Here is a 16,528-nt window from a genome sequence, read left to right on the forward strand (position 1 = left end):
TTAGTGGTTAAAAGTGCTTGCTTGCAAAGCCTGATGACCTGGGATTAATTTTCCAGTACCCACATAAAGCCAGATACACAAAGTGGCACATTTGTCTGGAATTTGTTTGCAGTAGCAGGAGGCCCTGGCACGACCCATGTTCATTCAGTCTCTCATTCTCTCTCCTTTCAAATACATTTAATTTTTTTCTTTGGGTTGTTTTTGGGTTTTTTTGATTTTTTTTTTTGTTTGTTTGTTTTGTTTTTCAAAGTAAGGTCTCACTCTAGCCCAGGCTGACCTGGAATTCACTATGTACTCTCAGACTGGCCTGGAACTCAGGGTGATCCTCTTACCTCAGCCTCATTGAAGCTGGGATTAAAGGCGTGCACCACCACGCCTGACTTATTAAAATCTTTTTATTAACTTTTTGGTTATTTTTATTTATTTATTTGAAAGCAACAGATAGGAGGAGGGGAGAGAGAGAGAGAATGGGCGTGCCAGGGCTTCCAGCCACTGCAAAAGAACTCCAGACGCGTGCGCCCCCTTGTGCATCTGGCTAACATGGGTCTTGGGTAATCAAGCCTCAAACCAGGGTCCTTGGGCTTCACAGGCAAGCACTTAACCGCTAAGCCATCTCTCAAGCCCTAAAATATTTTTTTAAAAAATAGACACCTGCCAGGCGTGGTGGGGCATGCCTTTAATCCCAGCACTTGGAAGGCAGAGATAGGAGGATCACCGTGAGTTCAATGCCACCCTGAGACTTCATAGTGAGTTCCAGGTCAGCCTGGGCTAGACTGAGACCCTACCTTGAAGGAAAAAAAAAAAAGACACCAGCTGCACTTGGCCACATTGTGGTTTGTCGTCAGAATCCTGCCATGTGTCAGTACTGATGCTCTCCTCCTCACATGGTGGCCGTCAGGACCTGTGATCCTGGCTGTGAATGATTCCAAAACAGTGGAAACAGCTAATCTGCCCTTTCTGAACATTTCAAGTTTCATTTGCCAAGGGGTGATGTCCTATCCCTTCTTGACAGGCTGCAGTTTATCACTGGGCAGGAAATGCTAGGTACCTCCCTGTCATTGCTATCAGAAAGACCTGGCCAGGGGTACTATGACTATAGGAGCCATTTACCAAAATAACCTGTTTTGTTGATTACAAAACTACTTCCTGCTCCCTGGTGGAGAATTGGAACATGTGAGAAAGTGCGATAAGTAAAGACCCATCATGTAAAACACCATCCATGAGGAAATCTATGCACACTGCGTCTCCCTTTGGCACATGCAGCAGGATGTTCCAGAGTTGTGTAAAACTTGCAGCACTGTGTCTCACTGCTATACAGTATTCCTATTGATAGAATTAGATACTTAAATCATCATTGCACATTTTGGCCTCCAACCTTTTGTTAGAATTGAACATTCGTGTTTGTATTACATAAATCTGTGTGGCTTTAACTTTTTAAATATAATTTATTTATTTGAGAGAGAGAGAGAGAGAGACAATGGGTGTGCCAAGGCCTCCAGCCACAGCAAATGAACTCCAGATGCATGCACTCCCTTGCGCATCTGGCTTACATGGGTCCTGGAGAGTTGAACTGGGATTGTCTGGCTTTGCAGACAAATGCTTTAACCACTAAGCCAACTCTCCAGCCCATGGCTTTAACTTTTTTAAAACATGTATTTATTTGAGAGAAGGAGGCAGATAGAGAATGGGAGCGCCAGGGTCTCTAGCCACTGCAAACAAACTCCAGACACATGCAGCACTTTGTATATCTGGCTTTATGTGGGAACTAGGGAATTGAACCCAGGTCCTTAGGCTTTTCAGGCAAGCACCTTAACTACTGAACCATCTCTCCAGCTTTTTAGCCATCAATAGGAATTTAAGCCAGGCATGCCTTCAATCCAGCATTCAGGAGGTAGAGGTAGGAGGATTGCCACAGTTCAAGGCCACCCTGAGACTACATAGTGAATTCCAGGTCAGCCTGGGCTAGAGTGAGAGCCTACCTCAAAAAAAAAAAAAAAAAATTACTTTAAAAACATCCAAATGCAGAAAAATTTAACAGGCTTATAATTGCTATAAAGTTGAACTGGTGAAACGTGTTCACTGAAACATTTTGACTCGGATTAATGCTTTACACCCCCACATTTATATTAAAAATCTACACATAAATGAAAATGAAGAAACTGCCAATACCTGATTCCTGCCCCTTAGTTTTCCACTCGCAATCATATTCTTAGGTACCTTCTGATGCCATGGAAAAAATATCTAACATTCAGAACTACTGATAACAGGAAGAGAAAAAAATATTTTGAGAATGAAATGTTTCCCATCATAGGGGACTCAAGCACGATCTCCATGTACGTGGCATGCTAGCTTCATATCTTTTGGCATAATTGTTACACATTTGGCATGAATAGCACACAAGTTGGTATCTTCCAAAAGGCCAACCAGATAGGCCTCACTTGCCTCCTTCAAAGCACCAATAGCTGCACTTTGAAAGCACAGATTTTCTTGAAGTCCTGAGCAATTTCTCGCACCAAACGCTGGAATAGCCATTTGCAAACCAAAAGCTCAGTGGACTTCTGATAGCCTCTAATTTCACAGAGTGCCACAGTACCAGGTCTGTAACGATGAGGTTTCTTCATCCCTCCAGAAGAGGGCGCACTCTTGCGAGCCACTTTTGTAGCCAGTTTTTTCCTGGGTAGTGGATTTGTGGGCAGTCTGCTTTGTAAGAGCCATGGTATAGAGACCTCTTACCTACCCCCCCTCCCCCCCTCCCCCCCCCCCCGTCTTATGGCTGCAAGCTAGAGGCAGTGCTGGCATTAGAGAGCAGCGGCTGTGCACACCCTCTCCAGCGTTGTTTTTTCTTCTTCTTATTTTTACATTTATTTGAGAGAGAAAAAACCAGAAAGGGTGGGTTAGAATGGGCACATCAGGACCTCCAGCTCCTGCAGACAAACTCCAGATGCATGTGCCACCATGTGCATCTAGCTTACATGGGTCCTGGGGAATTGAACCTGGGTCCTCTGGCTTTGCAGGCAAGTACCTTAACTGGTAAGGCATCTTCCCAGCTCCCTGTCCAGCTTATTGTGAAGCAATTTCAGACATAAAAGACAGCAGAATCTGGAAGTGGTGACATAAGACTTTAATCCCAGCTCAGGAGGCAGAGGTAGGAAGATCACCATGAGTTTGTGGCTGCCCTGAGACTACATAGTGAATTCCAGGTCAGCCTGGGCTAAAGAGAGACTACCTCAAAGAACCAAAATAAAAAATAGGGCTGGAGAGATGGCTTAGCGGTTAAGCGCTTGCCTGTGAAGCCTAAGGACGCCGGTTCGAGGCTCGGTTCCCCAGGTCCACGTTAGCCAGATGCACACGGGGGCGCACGCGTCTGGAGTTCGTTTGCAGAGGCTGGAAGCCCTGGTGTGCCCATTCTCTCTCTCTCCCTCTGTCTTTCTCTCTGTGTCTGTCGCTCTCAAATAAATAAATTAAAAATTAAAAAAAAAAATAAAGACAGCAGAATAGTATAGCTTCCATATACTATTCAGTCAGTTTTATCAAAGAAACATTTTATACAACCATAATGCAAATATAAAAATTTGGGCCAGGCATGGTGTCTCATGCCTTTAATCCCAGCACCTGGGAGGCAGAGGTAGGAGGACTGCTATGCGTTCGAAGCCACCTTTGAGACTACAGAGTGAATTTAAGGGCAGCCTGGGCTAGAGCAAAACCCTACCTCAAAAAAGATAACAAACTTGGGACTGGCAAGATGGCTCCCACCAGTTCAATTCCCTAGCCACTCACATAAAGCCAAAGGAACATTCATTTGAATAGCAAGTGACCTGCTGTGCCCGTACACAAACATGCACACATGCAAATAAGGTATTTTGTTTGTTTCGGTTTTTCGAGGTAGGATCTCACTCCAGACCAGGCTGACCTGAAACTCACTACGTAGTCCCAGGGTGGCCTTGAACTCAAGGTAGATCCTCCTGCCTCTGCCTGCCTCCCAAATGCTGGGATCAAAGGCATGCGCCACCATGCTCAGCTCAATAAACTTTATTTTCAAACCCAGAGAGTACGGGCCTGGAGAGATAATTCATCTGGTAAGGTGCTTGTCTGCAAAGCTTAATGACCTGAGTTTGATTTCCCAGTATCCACATATAGCCAAATACACAGCAGGGATGCATGTATCATTTACAGCAGCTAGAGGTTCTGGTGCACCCATTCTCTTTCCATCTCTGTTTTCAAATGAAGAAATAAAAATATTGAAAAAGCCAGGTGTGTTAGTGATCCCCTTTAATCCCAGCACTTGGGAGGCAGAGGTAGGAGGATCACCTGCGTTTGAGGCCACCCTGAGGCATTCCAGGACAGCCTGGTCTGGAAGACCTACCTTGAGAGACAGAGAACTGGCGTGCCAGGGCCCCTAGCTGCGGCAATCCAACAAGACAGCAAGACCCTACTTTGAAAAAAAAAAAAAACAAAAAACTAGAGAGTAAAATAAATCCTCTTCCCCTCCCAGTAAAAAAGAAAAAAGCTTGAGGCCACACAGTAGCCTGTACCTGAGGCCCAGCTACTAAGGTGGGAGAATTGCTTGAGCTCCAAAGCTTGAGGCCAGCCTGCACTATATAACACTGAGACTGCTCATCTCTTTAAAAACAAAACACGAGCCGGGCGTGGTGGCACACACCTTTAATCCCAGCACTTGGGAGACAGAGGTAGGAGGATAACCGTGAGTTCAAGGCCACCCTGAGACTACATAGTGAATTCCAGGTCAGCTTGGGCTACAGTAAGACCCTACCTCGAAACACCAATTAAAAAATAAAATAAAAACAAAACACCTAGAGGCTTACCCATACAATCTAACCTGCATGTTGAGATTTCTACACTTCTTCGAACTCTTCCCTTTTATATTCTAGGGGACCCCATTCCATCATTTGTCATATCACTAGTGTCATTCAATTTCTGACAATTTAATTTTGTATGATATTGACTGTTTTTATTAATATTAAATTCACGCAATGTAAAATTGAGCTGGAGAGATGGCTTAGTTATTAAGGCATTTGCCTGCAAAACCAAAGGACCCAGGTTCAATTCCCCAGGTCCCACATAACGTAAGCCAGATACACAAGAAGGTACATACATCTTGAGTTTATTTACAGCGGCTAGAGGTCCTGGTATGCACATTTTCTCTCACTCTATCTGCCTCTATCTCTCTCAAATAAAGAATAAAAAACTTTTTAAAAAAATACTAAATTCATGTACTATAAAATTATTCATCCATGTGTGGCTGGAGAGATGGCTTGGTGGTTAAGGCACTTGCCTGCAAAGCCTAAGGACCTAGGTTCAACTCCCCAGGACCCACATAAGCCAGATGCACAAGGTGATGTATGCACAGAAGGTCACTCAGGTGCACAAGATGGCGCACGTGTGTGGCCACAGCTAGTGGCCCTGGCACACCAGTCCTCTCTCTGTCTCTGTCATAAAACAACTTACCATCCTGAAGTGTACATTTAGCGTTGCTGCCACTTCCATCTGCTTACAAAGTTTCATCACGCTGATTCTTGAAACCTGTATGATGGGTATTCTATACAATACCTTTCAGCTTATGTTTGGCAGGGGTTTCTCATTTGATGGTTGACTTTGTGTATTTTTGGCAGGAATGTTGTTATGTCCTTGGTGCACTGTGTCAGGAAGCCCAGGATGTATTGGCAGCATGAACTTAGTTCATTTGGTCAAGTTGTCATCTGCCACATTCCCCCTTTAGTAGAAAAATCTCATAAGACAGATAGCTAGAGGGCTGGAGAGATGGCTCAGCGCCTAAGGCACTTGCCTTCAAAGCCTAACAACCCAGATTAGATTGCCCAGTACCCAGATAAAGCCACCTGCACAAAGTAGCACATGTGTCAGCAGTTCATCTGCAGTGGCTGGAGGCCCAGTCTCTCCTTGAAAATAAATAAAAAATATTTTTAGCTGGGCGTGGTGGTGCATGCCTTTAATCCCAGCGCTCAGGAGGCAGAGGTAGGAGAATCGCCATGAGTTAGAGGCCACCCTGAGAATACAGAGTGTGATTTCCAGGTCAGTCTGGCCTAGAGTGAGACCCTGCCTCGAAAAAACTAAAAAAAAATTTTTAAACTTTTTTTTTGTTGTTGTTTTTTTAAGGTAGGGTCTCACTCTGGCTCAGGCTGACCTGGAATTCACTATGTAGTCTCAGGGTGGCCTCGAACTCTTGGCGATCCTCCTACCTCTGCCTCCCAAGTACTGGGATTAAAGGCGTGTGCAACCACGCCCGGCTCCTAACTTTTTAATAAATTAATTTATTTATTTGAGAGAGAGAGAGAATGGGTGTGCCAGGGCCTCCAGCCACTGCAAACAAACTCCAAACACGTGCACCACCTTGTGCATCTGGTTTACGTGGATCCTGGGGAACTGAACCGAGGTCCTTTGGCTTTGCAGGCAAACACCTTAGCCACTAAGCCATCTCTCCAGCCCCCCAATTTATTTATTTTTTTGAAAAAAAGATAGCTCAGGAACAGATTCTTTAACTTAAAGCTTTTTCAAAAATCAAGAAACATCATCCAGGCATGGTGGTGCATGCCTTTAATCCTAGCACTTGGGAGACAGAGATAGGAAGATCACCTCATGAGTTCAAGGCCAGCCTGAGACTACATAGTGAATTCCAGATCAGCTTGGTCTAGAGTGAAACCCTACCTCGAAAAAACAACAACAAAAAGTATGCTAGAGAAGAATTGGTGTAGGGTACCATCAGATCACAGACTGTGCCTCAGTTTCTCTTTATGCATATAAAAAAGAATGTGTCAATTCTGTAAGGATCTTGTGTGGAAGAGTACACAGAACTATAGGTGCAGATGTTGTCTGGCCAAGGTGGGAAAGGGGGCCCTTGGGTCATGTGCATGAGCACCCCCATCCACTGGCAAACTCATAACAAATTCCTAGGGCTTCCAGAAGAGATGAAGGAAGCAGAGGCCACACTGGGGTTGGGAGTCAGAGCTTCTATAAAGGTGTAGACTTGGCTTGGCTATGTCTTTAACTCCTTTGGGCTTCTCCCCCAACACAACACCCTCTTTCAGTGGCCTGGTGCTGAGTTACAGCCAGCACCCATGGCAGGTGAGTGGGCAGCATGAGAGAGGCTAAGGAGTGTCCACTGCATGGCCATGCACTGCTGCCCCCTCCACATGCTGGTGCCCCAACAGGAAGTGAGGGCCCCTTTCTTAGTGTTCCCATTAGATGAGTGGCCCAGCTCATGCCCAGAAGGTTCAAGGATATTTCTCCTCGGCCAGCAGCTGGCCTTGTGCCTGTGGAGGAAAGAGGAGAGTAGGGTTGAGGGCAGAAGAGAAGTTCTAGTACTAGCCCACCTGCTCTGCTTCCACCATGCCTCTGCAGAGCTAATGGGCTTCCTAGGCTGGCCTGAGCCATACAGCAAGCTGTGCCCTGTCAGACAACACCCCCACTCCTCCTGTGTTGAGTCAAAGGGAGTGAGCATACAGCTCAGACTACACCAGACTGACCTTCTGCTCCATTCTCCTCCAGGGCATTGAGCGCCTCCAGCGAAAGAACCAGCCCAGGGACCACATGGCCAGCTGGGAGTCGGTCAAGGAGGCCTGTGGTGGGGACTTTTCCCTGGCCTGGTTCAGTCCCTTCACCAGACCATGTCAACCAAACACGCCCATTGACAAGGACTTGGTGCGGCAGGTGTCATCTATGACAGATATGGACAATGTGACTACAACCAAGGATCAATCAGAGGATACCAAAGACCAGGATTCTGTGGACATGCTGGATGAATAGAGGCTAAGAGCCCAGCACAAACATAGGCCATTGGCCTTCGTCCTGGGGTGAGGAGAAAACTTTCCCTGATGCTTCCCCATGCCGCTTTCTCAGTCTTGCCATCCCTATTCCTCCTCTTTCCTTTCCACGTGGGTCAGGTCTGGGGTGGCAGGTACTGGGGATATCTGAGGAGAGTGGGACTTGCTCTGCATTTACCTAAGCAGAGTATGCCAAAGGAGATGGCCATGACTCTTCCCAGGGCTGGGCAGGGCAGGCCAGGGGGAAGAAAGCCTCATCTGGCTTCGCCTGGGCTGCCCTTTGGGAATCTCAGGGCCCTGGCTCCTGGCTATTGAGAATTCAGGCCATGATACCATGGTAGAAGGGGAGAACAGAGCTGGCCCTGGGGACCTGGGCTGCAACATGGACATCAAACACCAGTCTGAAAGGCTACAAGAGGCTTTAGTCACCCCCAGGGAGGGGTTTGCCTTCAGGTCTTAGGCTTAGCTGACAAGAGGATCCTACACAGCTACATTAACACATATGAGTACAGAGCCTGACCAAGATGGAAATGAGTCCAAATTATGACAGTAGCTTCTCCAAGTTAGCTCCCATCACATAGACATGGGACTCTTCGCTGCAAGTGGGGAGCTGGTTTGCTGTGGCCACAAGTGTTTTCCCAGGTAAGGTAGGGTTAAGTTCCTGGGGCTTTGCCAGCCTCCCCCAAGAATCCAGTAACATACAGTGGCAGGACTGACTGGAAACCCTGCCTATGTGATTTTAGAGCCTCTCCTGTGTCAGGAAGAATGGGTAATGGTTACGGTCCACAGATTGGTGGGTCAGGAAGATAACCACACACGACTCTCCCAGGATGAGCCTGAGCGCCATCAACCCATTTGAAGCCAGGGGTGTCTATCCATTACTGACTCATGGCACCCCGCCTGGATGCCCCAGCCCCACAGTCACTGCAGCAGCACCTTCTGCAGACTGACCCCTCAGATAGTCATGAATTGCACAGCCAACTCCCCAGCTCAGGCCTTTGTTCTTGACCTATTTCCCCCACATTGGCTGGCACCAACCATGGCAGAGGGCTTGGCACACTGTAGAGTCTGCCCAGGCAAGGTCTCTGTCATAGCCTCTCTCACAGCTCTATGTGAGTCCTGACCCAAAAGAACTTGTGGCCCCAATGATGTGAAGGGAGGCAGTGTTGAGCTACCACATCCAGACACTGAGAGGAAAGCCGTAAAGAGCCAAGCTGCAGCCTCGTTCCTGGAGGCATCTTCAGAGGTGGCTGGAGGATACAGATCTTTCTGTCAGAGAGATCTCCATAGGCCCATTTCCTCCATGCAGACTAGCTTCTGTGTTTATTAACGCCAGCAGGAGGAGCCAGGATTGGCCCTTAAGCCAGTTAGCTTCCCCTGCTTGAGAGAGATGTCCTCTGGTCAAGGGACCTCACCCCTAGCAGCTCTTGATGAACCACGTGGTAGATCATATAGCAGGAAAACAGGGCTGGTGCCTGGGTCCCTCAGAAGCAGCAGCTAAAGTTAAAAGAAGGGGTTGTTAGCCAGACGTGGTGGTGCATGCCTTTAATCCCAGCACTTGGTAGGCAGAGGTAGGTGGATCACTGTGAGTTCGAGGTCACCCTGAGACTACATAGTGAATTCCAAGTTAGCTTGGACTACAGCGAGACCTCACCTTGAAAAAAAGGAGGGGGGTTGTGGTGAGTTCAGGCCTAAGGTCCTGGTATGTGCACAACCTTAGCCCTTGAATGTCCTTGCACACTGGGGCTGAAACTTGGCCTGCAGCCCATCCCAAAAGCCCGTTCTGTTTCCAGAGTGCTTCCTCTGGAAAGTGATGTTGGAGTTGGCATTTTGCTTCCACAAACTCAGTCATGCCCCTCCTTCACTCCTCTCTCACTCCACCACCATGCTAAGCCTTAGCTACATCTGGAGGTGCTAAACAGCCAGGGTCTTGTGGGTAGCGGCCTCTCATCCCTGAGCCTTGGGCCTGCATACCATTGACACAGTGGCCTTCTCCTCTTGGTGGCTCCTGACATGTTCTGCTCAGCCTCAGGCTAAATGCAGTGCATTGATATAAATCAGCACCTAGTTTCAACAAGGGAGGCTGGGTACAAACTTGCCTCTTGCTTTAAATAAAAGTTCTTTGTGGACTGGAGAGATAACTCAGTGATTAAGGCACTTGCCTGCAAAGCCTAAGGACCTGGGTTTGATTCCCCAGTGCCCACATAAAGCCAGGTGCACAGAGTAGTACATGCATCTGGAGTTTGCTTGCAGTGGCTAGAGGCCCTAGTGTGCCCATTCTCTCTGTATTAAATAAATAAAATATTTTTGGAAAAATGTTTTGTTCTACTTCTTTGCCTGGAGTCCTGTCTTTTTGCAGGAAATCTCAACCCAAACCCCTGGCAGCATCCTTCCTGTCAAGTGCCATGCAGCCTTCCATTATCAGTGTGCAAAACAAGTAAAAGTCACACAGTCACAAGCAATGGCTACTTGAAGTTACTAACCCAGACCCTCTGGGTCCCAGCACAGGGAAAATTGACTTTTGCCCCACAAGCACATATCAGATGCCTACAAAATGTCAGGGAGATGAGTATCTGGGCAAAGGTCCTGAAACAGGGACGATAAGAAGTATTCCTAGCTTGGCATGGTGGCTCATGCCTATGATCCCAACACTTGGGAGGCTGAGGCTGGAGGATCAGGAGTTCAAGGTCAGCCTCAGCTATACAGTGTGTTTAAGGCCAGCCTGGGCTACATGAGACCCTGGCTCAAAAAACTAAAGCAAACAAATAATAAGAACAACAAAATCAGACAAATTCCACTCTGTACTGGCCTCTAAATAGCACACAATAACCCTAACTCAACCCACACTCAGCCTTGCCAAAGTACACACTATGTATGGCTTGAATCAGGTGCCCCTGTAAGTTTGTGTATTCTGAATGTTTGGTCCCTAGCTGGTGGCAGTTTGGGAGGTGGAGCCCTGCTGTAGGAGCTATGTTGTTGGGGTGAGCATATGGAGGTTAGAGCCAGCTCCCCATTGCCAGAGTTCAGCTAACCTGCTACTGTTTTATAGCTGCTACGGAAGAGGTAATGTTCAACCTCTGCTCATGCCATGCTCTTCCCTGCCATCATGGGGCTTCCCCTTGAGACTGTAAGCCAAGAAAAAATCTTTTCTCCCATAAGCTGCTTTTAGTCCAGTGCTTTATCCTAGCTATGACAACATCCACCCTTATGTACAGACATTGAGGAAGAGGCTGCAGCCTGGATAGGGCCCAAAACAAGAGGGCCGAGCCCTCAGAGACAGCCATGGACCTGAGAAATTCAAGAACTTGATGCTCCCTGTATGACAGCCAACATAGCTTACTTTAAGCAGCATGTTAGCGTAAAGGAAAAAAAGTGACTCTGGACACAGCCATATATTCTTAAATACTTTTATTTATTTATTTGCAAGCAGAGAGAGGTAAAAGAAAGAGAGAATAAGCATGCCAGGGCCTTCAGTCACTGCAAACAAACTCCAGGTGCATACAACACTTTGTGCATCTGGCGTTATGTTGGTACTGGGGAATTGAACCCAGGTCTTTGCAGGCAAGAACCTTAACCACTGAGCCATCTCTCCAGCCCTGGACACAACCATGTTGAAGTTGCCAACGTTTAATTGAAAACATTGCAATCATCTGGGAAGATCTGCAAGGGTAGAGCCGGCACGGGTTGTAGCTGCTGCTCTGGGATGCTGTGCCTGTGCCACAGAACCTGCTCTAGGGAAGGGGTGCAAGCTAGGGGGGTCTCTCTTCCCCAGTCCCCAGGCAGAGAAGGCCTCAAGCTGGCATGGGGCCTTTCCTCTGAGAAAGTGCACTCTGCCCAGATGGGAGGACAGAGTCTCTAGATGGGGAGGCCAGTGGCACCCAGCCCAGGACCAACTCCAGGGCGCTTTCCTTTGGGCCTGCCATCTTGACCTCCAGGCCCCCCAGTGGACCTGGTATTACCCACTACCCAACCCCACCCAATGCTGAGACTATAATCCAGTTGGCAGCTGCCTCCAGTCCCGGCACACCCACGCACTGAAGAGATGTCCACTTCCAGCCCCATTGAGCAGCAGCTCTGGCCTTCCCATTCACTTCATGGGGTGAAGCTGTGGCTTCAGATGTATGTGGACAACAGTGGCATCACTTTCTAAGGCCAAGACTCCAGGGTGTGTATTTTCAGGGGGTGCTGGTGCCTAAGCTAGTTGTTTCCAGCTGGCAAAGAGTTGAGGTGGCCTCATGGAGCTGTGGTTTATGCTGGCTTTGGAGCACTCTATCTTTCACCAGGCTGGCTCTTGAATCTGCTCTCCCATGATTAATCAAATCTAGTCATACATGATCTGAAAACTGCATGCATATTGGAAAATGCTGAAATGCTTAGCCCAGGCTCAGAACCAATCAGGGCTCCAGCCTTCGTTCTTCAGCCTCAGACAGAGGGAGGCTAGTTGGTGATGAGAACCATCTTCTCAGCATGAACCTCCTTCACTTGTCTGGAAGTGAACTTGATGATAAACTTGCTGGGTCCTAATTTCACTGGAACACAATTCATTTGGAACTGGATGGACTTTCCAGGTGGCAGTACCCTAGAAAATGCAGACACAGAGATGATCAGCAAAGGATGCTACAGGGGAGAGGCACTGGATGAAGAACCAAGCGTGCCATCCTAGCTCGGCCTCTTGGGAAAGTCCTGGCCTTCCAGGGCCTAGCCCTAGCTGCTCAGCACAGCATTGGCTGAGAGCGTATGAGCAACATAGAACCTGAGGGCCTACTCAGACCTGCAGAACCAGAAGCTATCTTTTCACAGGACTCCCTGGGAAAATTTACGTGTCCATGAAAGTTGAAACCCTAGTATATGTGGGCTAGGAAGATGGCTCAGTTGGCATAGCAAGCATGAAGACCCAGGTTTGATCCCCAGCACACATGTAAAAAGCAGGCTTAGGAGGCATATGCCTAAGACCCCAGCACTGATGGGGAAAGAAACAAGAGGATCACTGGGGCTCTTTGGTCAACCAGTCTAATCAAAAAACTGAGTTCTCGGTTTAGTAACAGACTTTGTCTCAGGTAAATAAGATGTGATAGAGGACACACAAAGCCCAAATGTGGGCACACATCTACACACAGACATGCATATACTGCACACACACTACACATACACGCTAAAATAAAATTTAAAGCAATTTAAAATTGTTCAAAAGGAAAAAGAAACTCCAGTCTAAGGCAAGCAGGAATCTGCTGAGGTTTGTCTAGAAGATTTAGACACCCAGTAAGGAACCAGGTTAACAAACCACTCACTAAAGTTCAGGGGAATTCTTCGCTGGTTATAGCAGCACATCGAAGTCAATGGTTTCTATACAGTCCAGCAGACAACTGGAAAACATTGTACCAAACCAAAGAAGCAAGAGCTGTTCCAGGTATGCATACCTGGAAACAAGCCTGACTAATAATGTGCAAGTTATACAAGGTAGTTAGAGCCGTTCTAAAGGCCTATGTAAATGCAGAAGTATCTCACACTCCTGCAAGGTAAGGCTCAGTTCTTCCATTTGGCACAATATAGTTCCAATCTACATTCCAGCAGTCATGAACTGCTGTATTAAGCTGATTCTGAGGAGGGATTTGCCACTCATGTCATTGTGTGCTATGCAAGTCCAGTTGTTTAAATAGCACAGTACAACATAAGAGAACAAGTGACATAAAAACTAGTCCAGAAATCCAGATATGCCTGGGAATGCTGAGCACTAGGGAATGATAGTTATTTGACAAAGCTTAAGGTCAAAACAATTTTTAATTAAAAAATTTTCTAGGGCTGGAGAGATGGCTTAGCGGTTAAGCGCTTGCCTGTGAAGCCTAAGGACCCCGGTTCGAGGCTCGGTTCCCCAGGTCCCACGTTAGCCAGATGCACAAGGGGGCGCACGCGTCTGGAGTTCGTTTGCAGAGGCTGGAAGCCCTGGCGTGCCCATTCTCTCTCTCTCCCTCTATCTGTCTTTCTCTCTGTGTCTGTCACTCTCAAATAAATAAATAAATAAATAAATAAATAAATAAATAAATAAATAAAAATTTTTAAAAAAAATTTTCTAGCTGTATAAATAGAACCAGAAATTCTATAAAAACATAGACTATTTCTCTATTCTTGAGATGACAAGACTCAGTATTTACTATGGAAAAGATTAAAAACTTAATAGACAAATTTTTCAAACATGTCTTAGTGTTTTGAAAAAGAAATACAAGGGCTGGAAAGATAGCTTAACAGTTAAGGCACTTGCCTGCAAAGCCTAAGGACCCAGGTTTTGCTCTCCAGATCCCACATAAGCCAGACACACAAAAGTGAGGCAAGTGCAAGGTCACACATGCCCACTAGGTGGCGCACGCACCTGGAGTTTGATTGCAATGGCTGGAGGTCCTGGCATGCTAATTCATTCCCTCTCTCTCTCTCTCTCTCTCTCTTTAGAAAAAAAGGAAAAAGAAAGAAGGAAGGAAGGAGGAAGGGAGGGAGAGAGGGAGAAAAGAAAGGGAGGGAGGAAAAGAAGGGAGGGAGGGAGGGAGAGAATGAAAGAAAGAAAGAAAGAAAGAAAGAAAGAAAGAAAGGAAGGAAGGAAGGAAGGAAGGAAGGAAGGAAGGAAGGAAGGAAGGAAGGAAGGAAGGGAGGGAGGGAGGGAGAGAGAAATACAAGCAGGCTGTGGTGGTATACATCTTTAATCCTAGCACTCAGGAGGCAAAGGCAGCAGAATCACTGTGAGTTTGAGGCCAGTCTAGGACTACAGAGTTCCAGGAGAGCTGGGGCTAGAGCAAGACCCTTCCTCAAACATAAAAAATAAAAAAAATAAAAAAAACTACAGGAGGTAGGGTAGGGATATGGTTTAGAGATTAAAGGTACTTGCTTGTTAAGTCTGCTGGCCCAGGTTTAATGTGTACAATGGCAAGACCTTCAACCAGGTGGAAATCAAGCCCAAGATGATTGACCATTCCCTGGGCAAATACTACATCACCTACAAGCATGGTTGGCCTGGCATCAGGGCCACCCACTCCTCCCACTTCATGTCCTCAAGTAGCTGTTGCAGTAAACTCAGCTCTTGGTTAAAAAAAAAAGACTCAGTAGAAAAATGGACAAAGGAATGGCCAGGCATGATGGCCCATGACTTTAATCCCACCACTCAGGAGGCAGAAGTAGGAGGATCGCCATGAGTTCAAGGTCACCCTGAGATTACATTGTGAATTCCAGGTCAGCCTGGGTTAGAGCAAGACCCTACCTTGCAAAAAAAAAAAAAAAAAAGGAAAAGAAAGGAAAATGAACAGGCAATTTATAGGAGACAGTTAACAAGAAAGTCCTGAGTTGTAACTAAAGATGTGAATTAAACCATTGGATTGGTGACACATCTCAGAATATCTCAGAAATATTACACATATACACCTCATATATATGAAGTCTGTTAGAATAGCTCAGATAGTCTCACCCCTGGTCCATGGTCTTCATAGAAGAGATGCCCAGGCTTTCCACTGAGAACTTGATTTCAGTCAAAGGGATGGGCAGGGAGTTCTTGAAGCTACACGTGAAGATAAGTGGCTGGTCAACCCTGGCTGTGTTGGGCATCTAGTAGTGCAGAGAGCAAAGAGAAGGTAAACACGCCAGGCCAGTGATGAAAGGTAGAGCCACAGTGACGAGTCATATCCCACACAGCCTGGTCCTGCCTAAGCTCAGTGTGTCAGCAGGCCTGTACTCTGGAAAGGTTCTAGAGGGCATCTTCCACAAGTGCCTTTCTCTAGCTTCTGCATGTTCACATAGCTCACATCCCAAGCATCATTCAGCCCCAGTCAGGATCACTGTTCACCAAAACAGCTTCCTGTACCGCCAGCCTAGCAGAAGGGACACTCCCAGGGGATCCTTAAATCAATCGGCCATGCTACCCAGCTTCCCAGGGAATCCTTGAAACAAAACTTCAAGGCTAACACTTAGGAGAGCCCTACCTGTGCCAGCCACAGGCTCCACCCATATGCTAGGGCTCCCCGATTGCCATGATCCAATTTGTCAAATGGCCTTAGAAAGCAGCCCAGAAAAACAGGCTTGAAGCCAGGCTCTGTTCTTCCTTCAGAATATGCCACATCCCAGAGCCAGAACACTGGAGACTTGAGGGTTTTCCCCTGGCCTCACCTTCTTCCTCAGAACTTCACCTCCCTTCCCCAGGGGCTTACATCTTTCTCTGCTTATTTCAGGCTTGATTTTATTCTGGAATTCTCCTCCATATACCCAGCTTCACCAGTACAGTGCCTGTGCCCCACACTTACCACCTAGTCTCTCCATCCAATCACAATACAGACTCGTTAACTCAAAGATTTGATTCTTTTTTGTTGTTGTTGTTTGTTTGTTTTCAAGGTAGGGTCTCACTCTAGCTCAGGCTGGCCTGGAATTCACTATGTAGTATCAGGGTGGCCTTGAACTCACGGTGATCCTCCTACCTCTTCCTCCTAAGTGCTGGGATTAAAGGCATGCACTACCACCTGGCTAAAAGCTTTAATTCTTGAAATATAGTAGTGTGCTAAGGGGTAGGGTAACCAGGGCAAGCTAGAATGCCTGCTTACAGGGCATTTCAAACATGCCTGATATAGGGACATGTCTTCTCAGATACCATCAGAAAGTGGGAAGACATACTCTGTGAAGTCACCTGGGGCAAAGTCACTGGGGAGCATGGGGTGACACCCTCCAGAGAAGCACTTGATGCTTAGGTAGTGGAGAATGTACCCCAG

At 46.9% G+C, this 16,528-nt stretch overlaps 2 protein-coding genes and 1 pseudogene across 4 annotated transcripts in view; 1 reads left to right on the forward strand and 2 right to left on the reverse strand.

Moving 5' to 3' along the window:
- The window catches only part of Zdhhc3 (zinc finger DHHC-type palmitoyltransferase 3), a 50,953-nt gene extending 40,925 nt beyond the window's left edge, over positions 1 to 10,028 (forward strand). Inside the window, exon 8 of one of the 3 annotated variants that reach the window (XM_045136271.1) lies at positions 7,522 to 10,027. In XM_045136271.1, the coding sequence (XP_044992206.1) occupies positions 7,522 to 7,779 (258 nt within the window). In that variant the 3' untranslated portion in view covers positions 7,780 to 10,027. Of the gene's footprint in view, positions 1 to 7,521 lie in introns of all 3 variants that reach the window. The other 2 variants (XM_045136273.1, XM_045136272.1) reach the window with 2 other exon arrangements.
- LOC105944287 lies at positions 2,317 to 2,715 on the reverse strand (annotated as a pseudogene).
- Positions 10,029 to 11,338: 1,310 nt separating the features above from the next.
- Positions 11,339 to 16,528, reverse strand: part of Tgm4 (transglutaminase 4) — a 42,387-nt gene continuing 37,197 nt past the window's right edge. Inside the window, exons 13-14 of the mRNA XM_004662019.3 lie at positions 15,241 to 15,377; positions 11,339 to 12,375 (exon numbers count right to left, since the gene is read on the reverse strand). Coding sequence (XP_004662076.3) covers positions 12,234 to 12,375; positions 15,241 to 15,377 — 279 coding nt within the window. The 3' untranslated portion in view covers positions 11,339 to 12,233. The remainder of the gene's footprint in view (positions 12,376 to 15,240; positions 15,378 to 16,528) is intronic.

The sequence above is a fragment of the Jaculus jaculus genome, chromosome 17, assembly GCF_020740685.1.
Source record: "Jaculus jaculus isolate mJacJac1 chromosome 17, mJacJac1.mat.Y.cur, whole genome shotgun sequence".
Lineage (NCBI taxonomy): Eukaryota > Metazoa > Chordata > Mammalia > Rodentia > Dipodidae > Jaculus > Jaculus jaculus.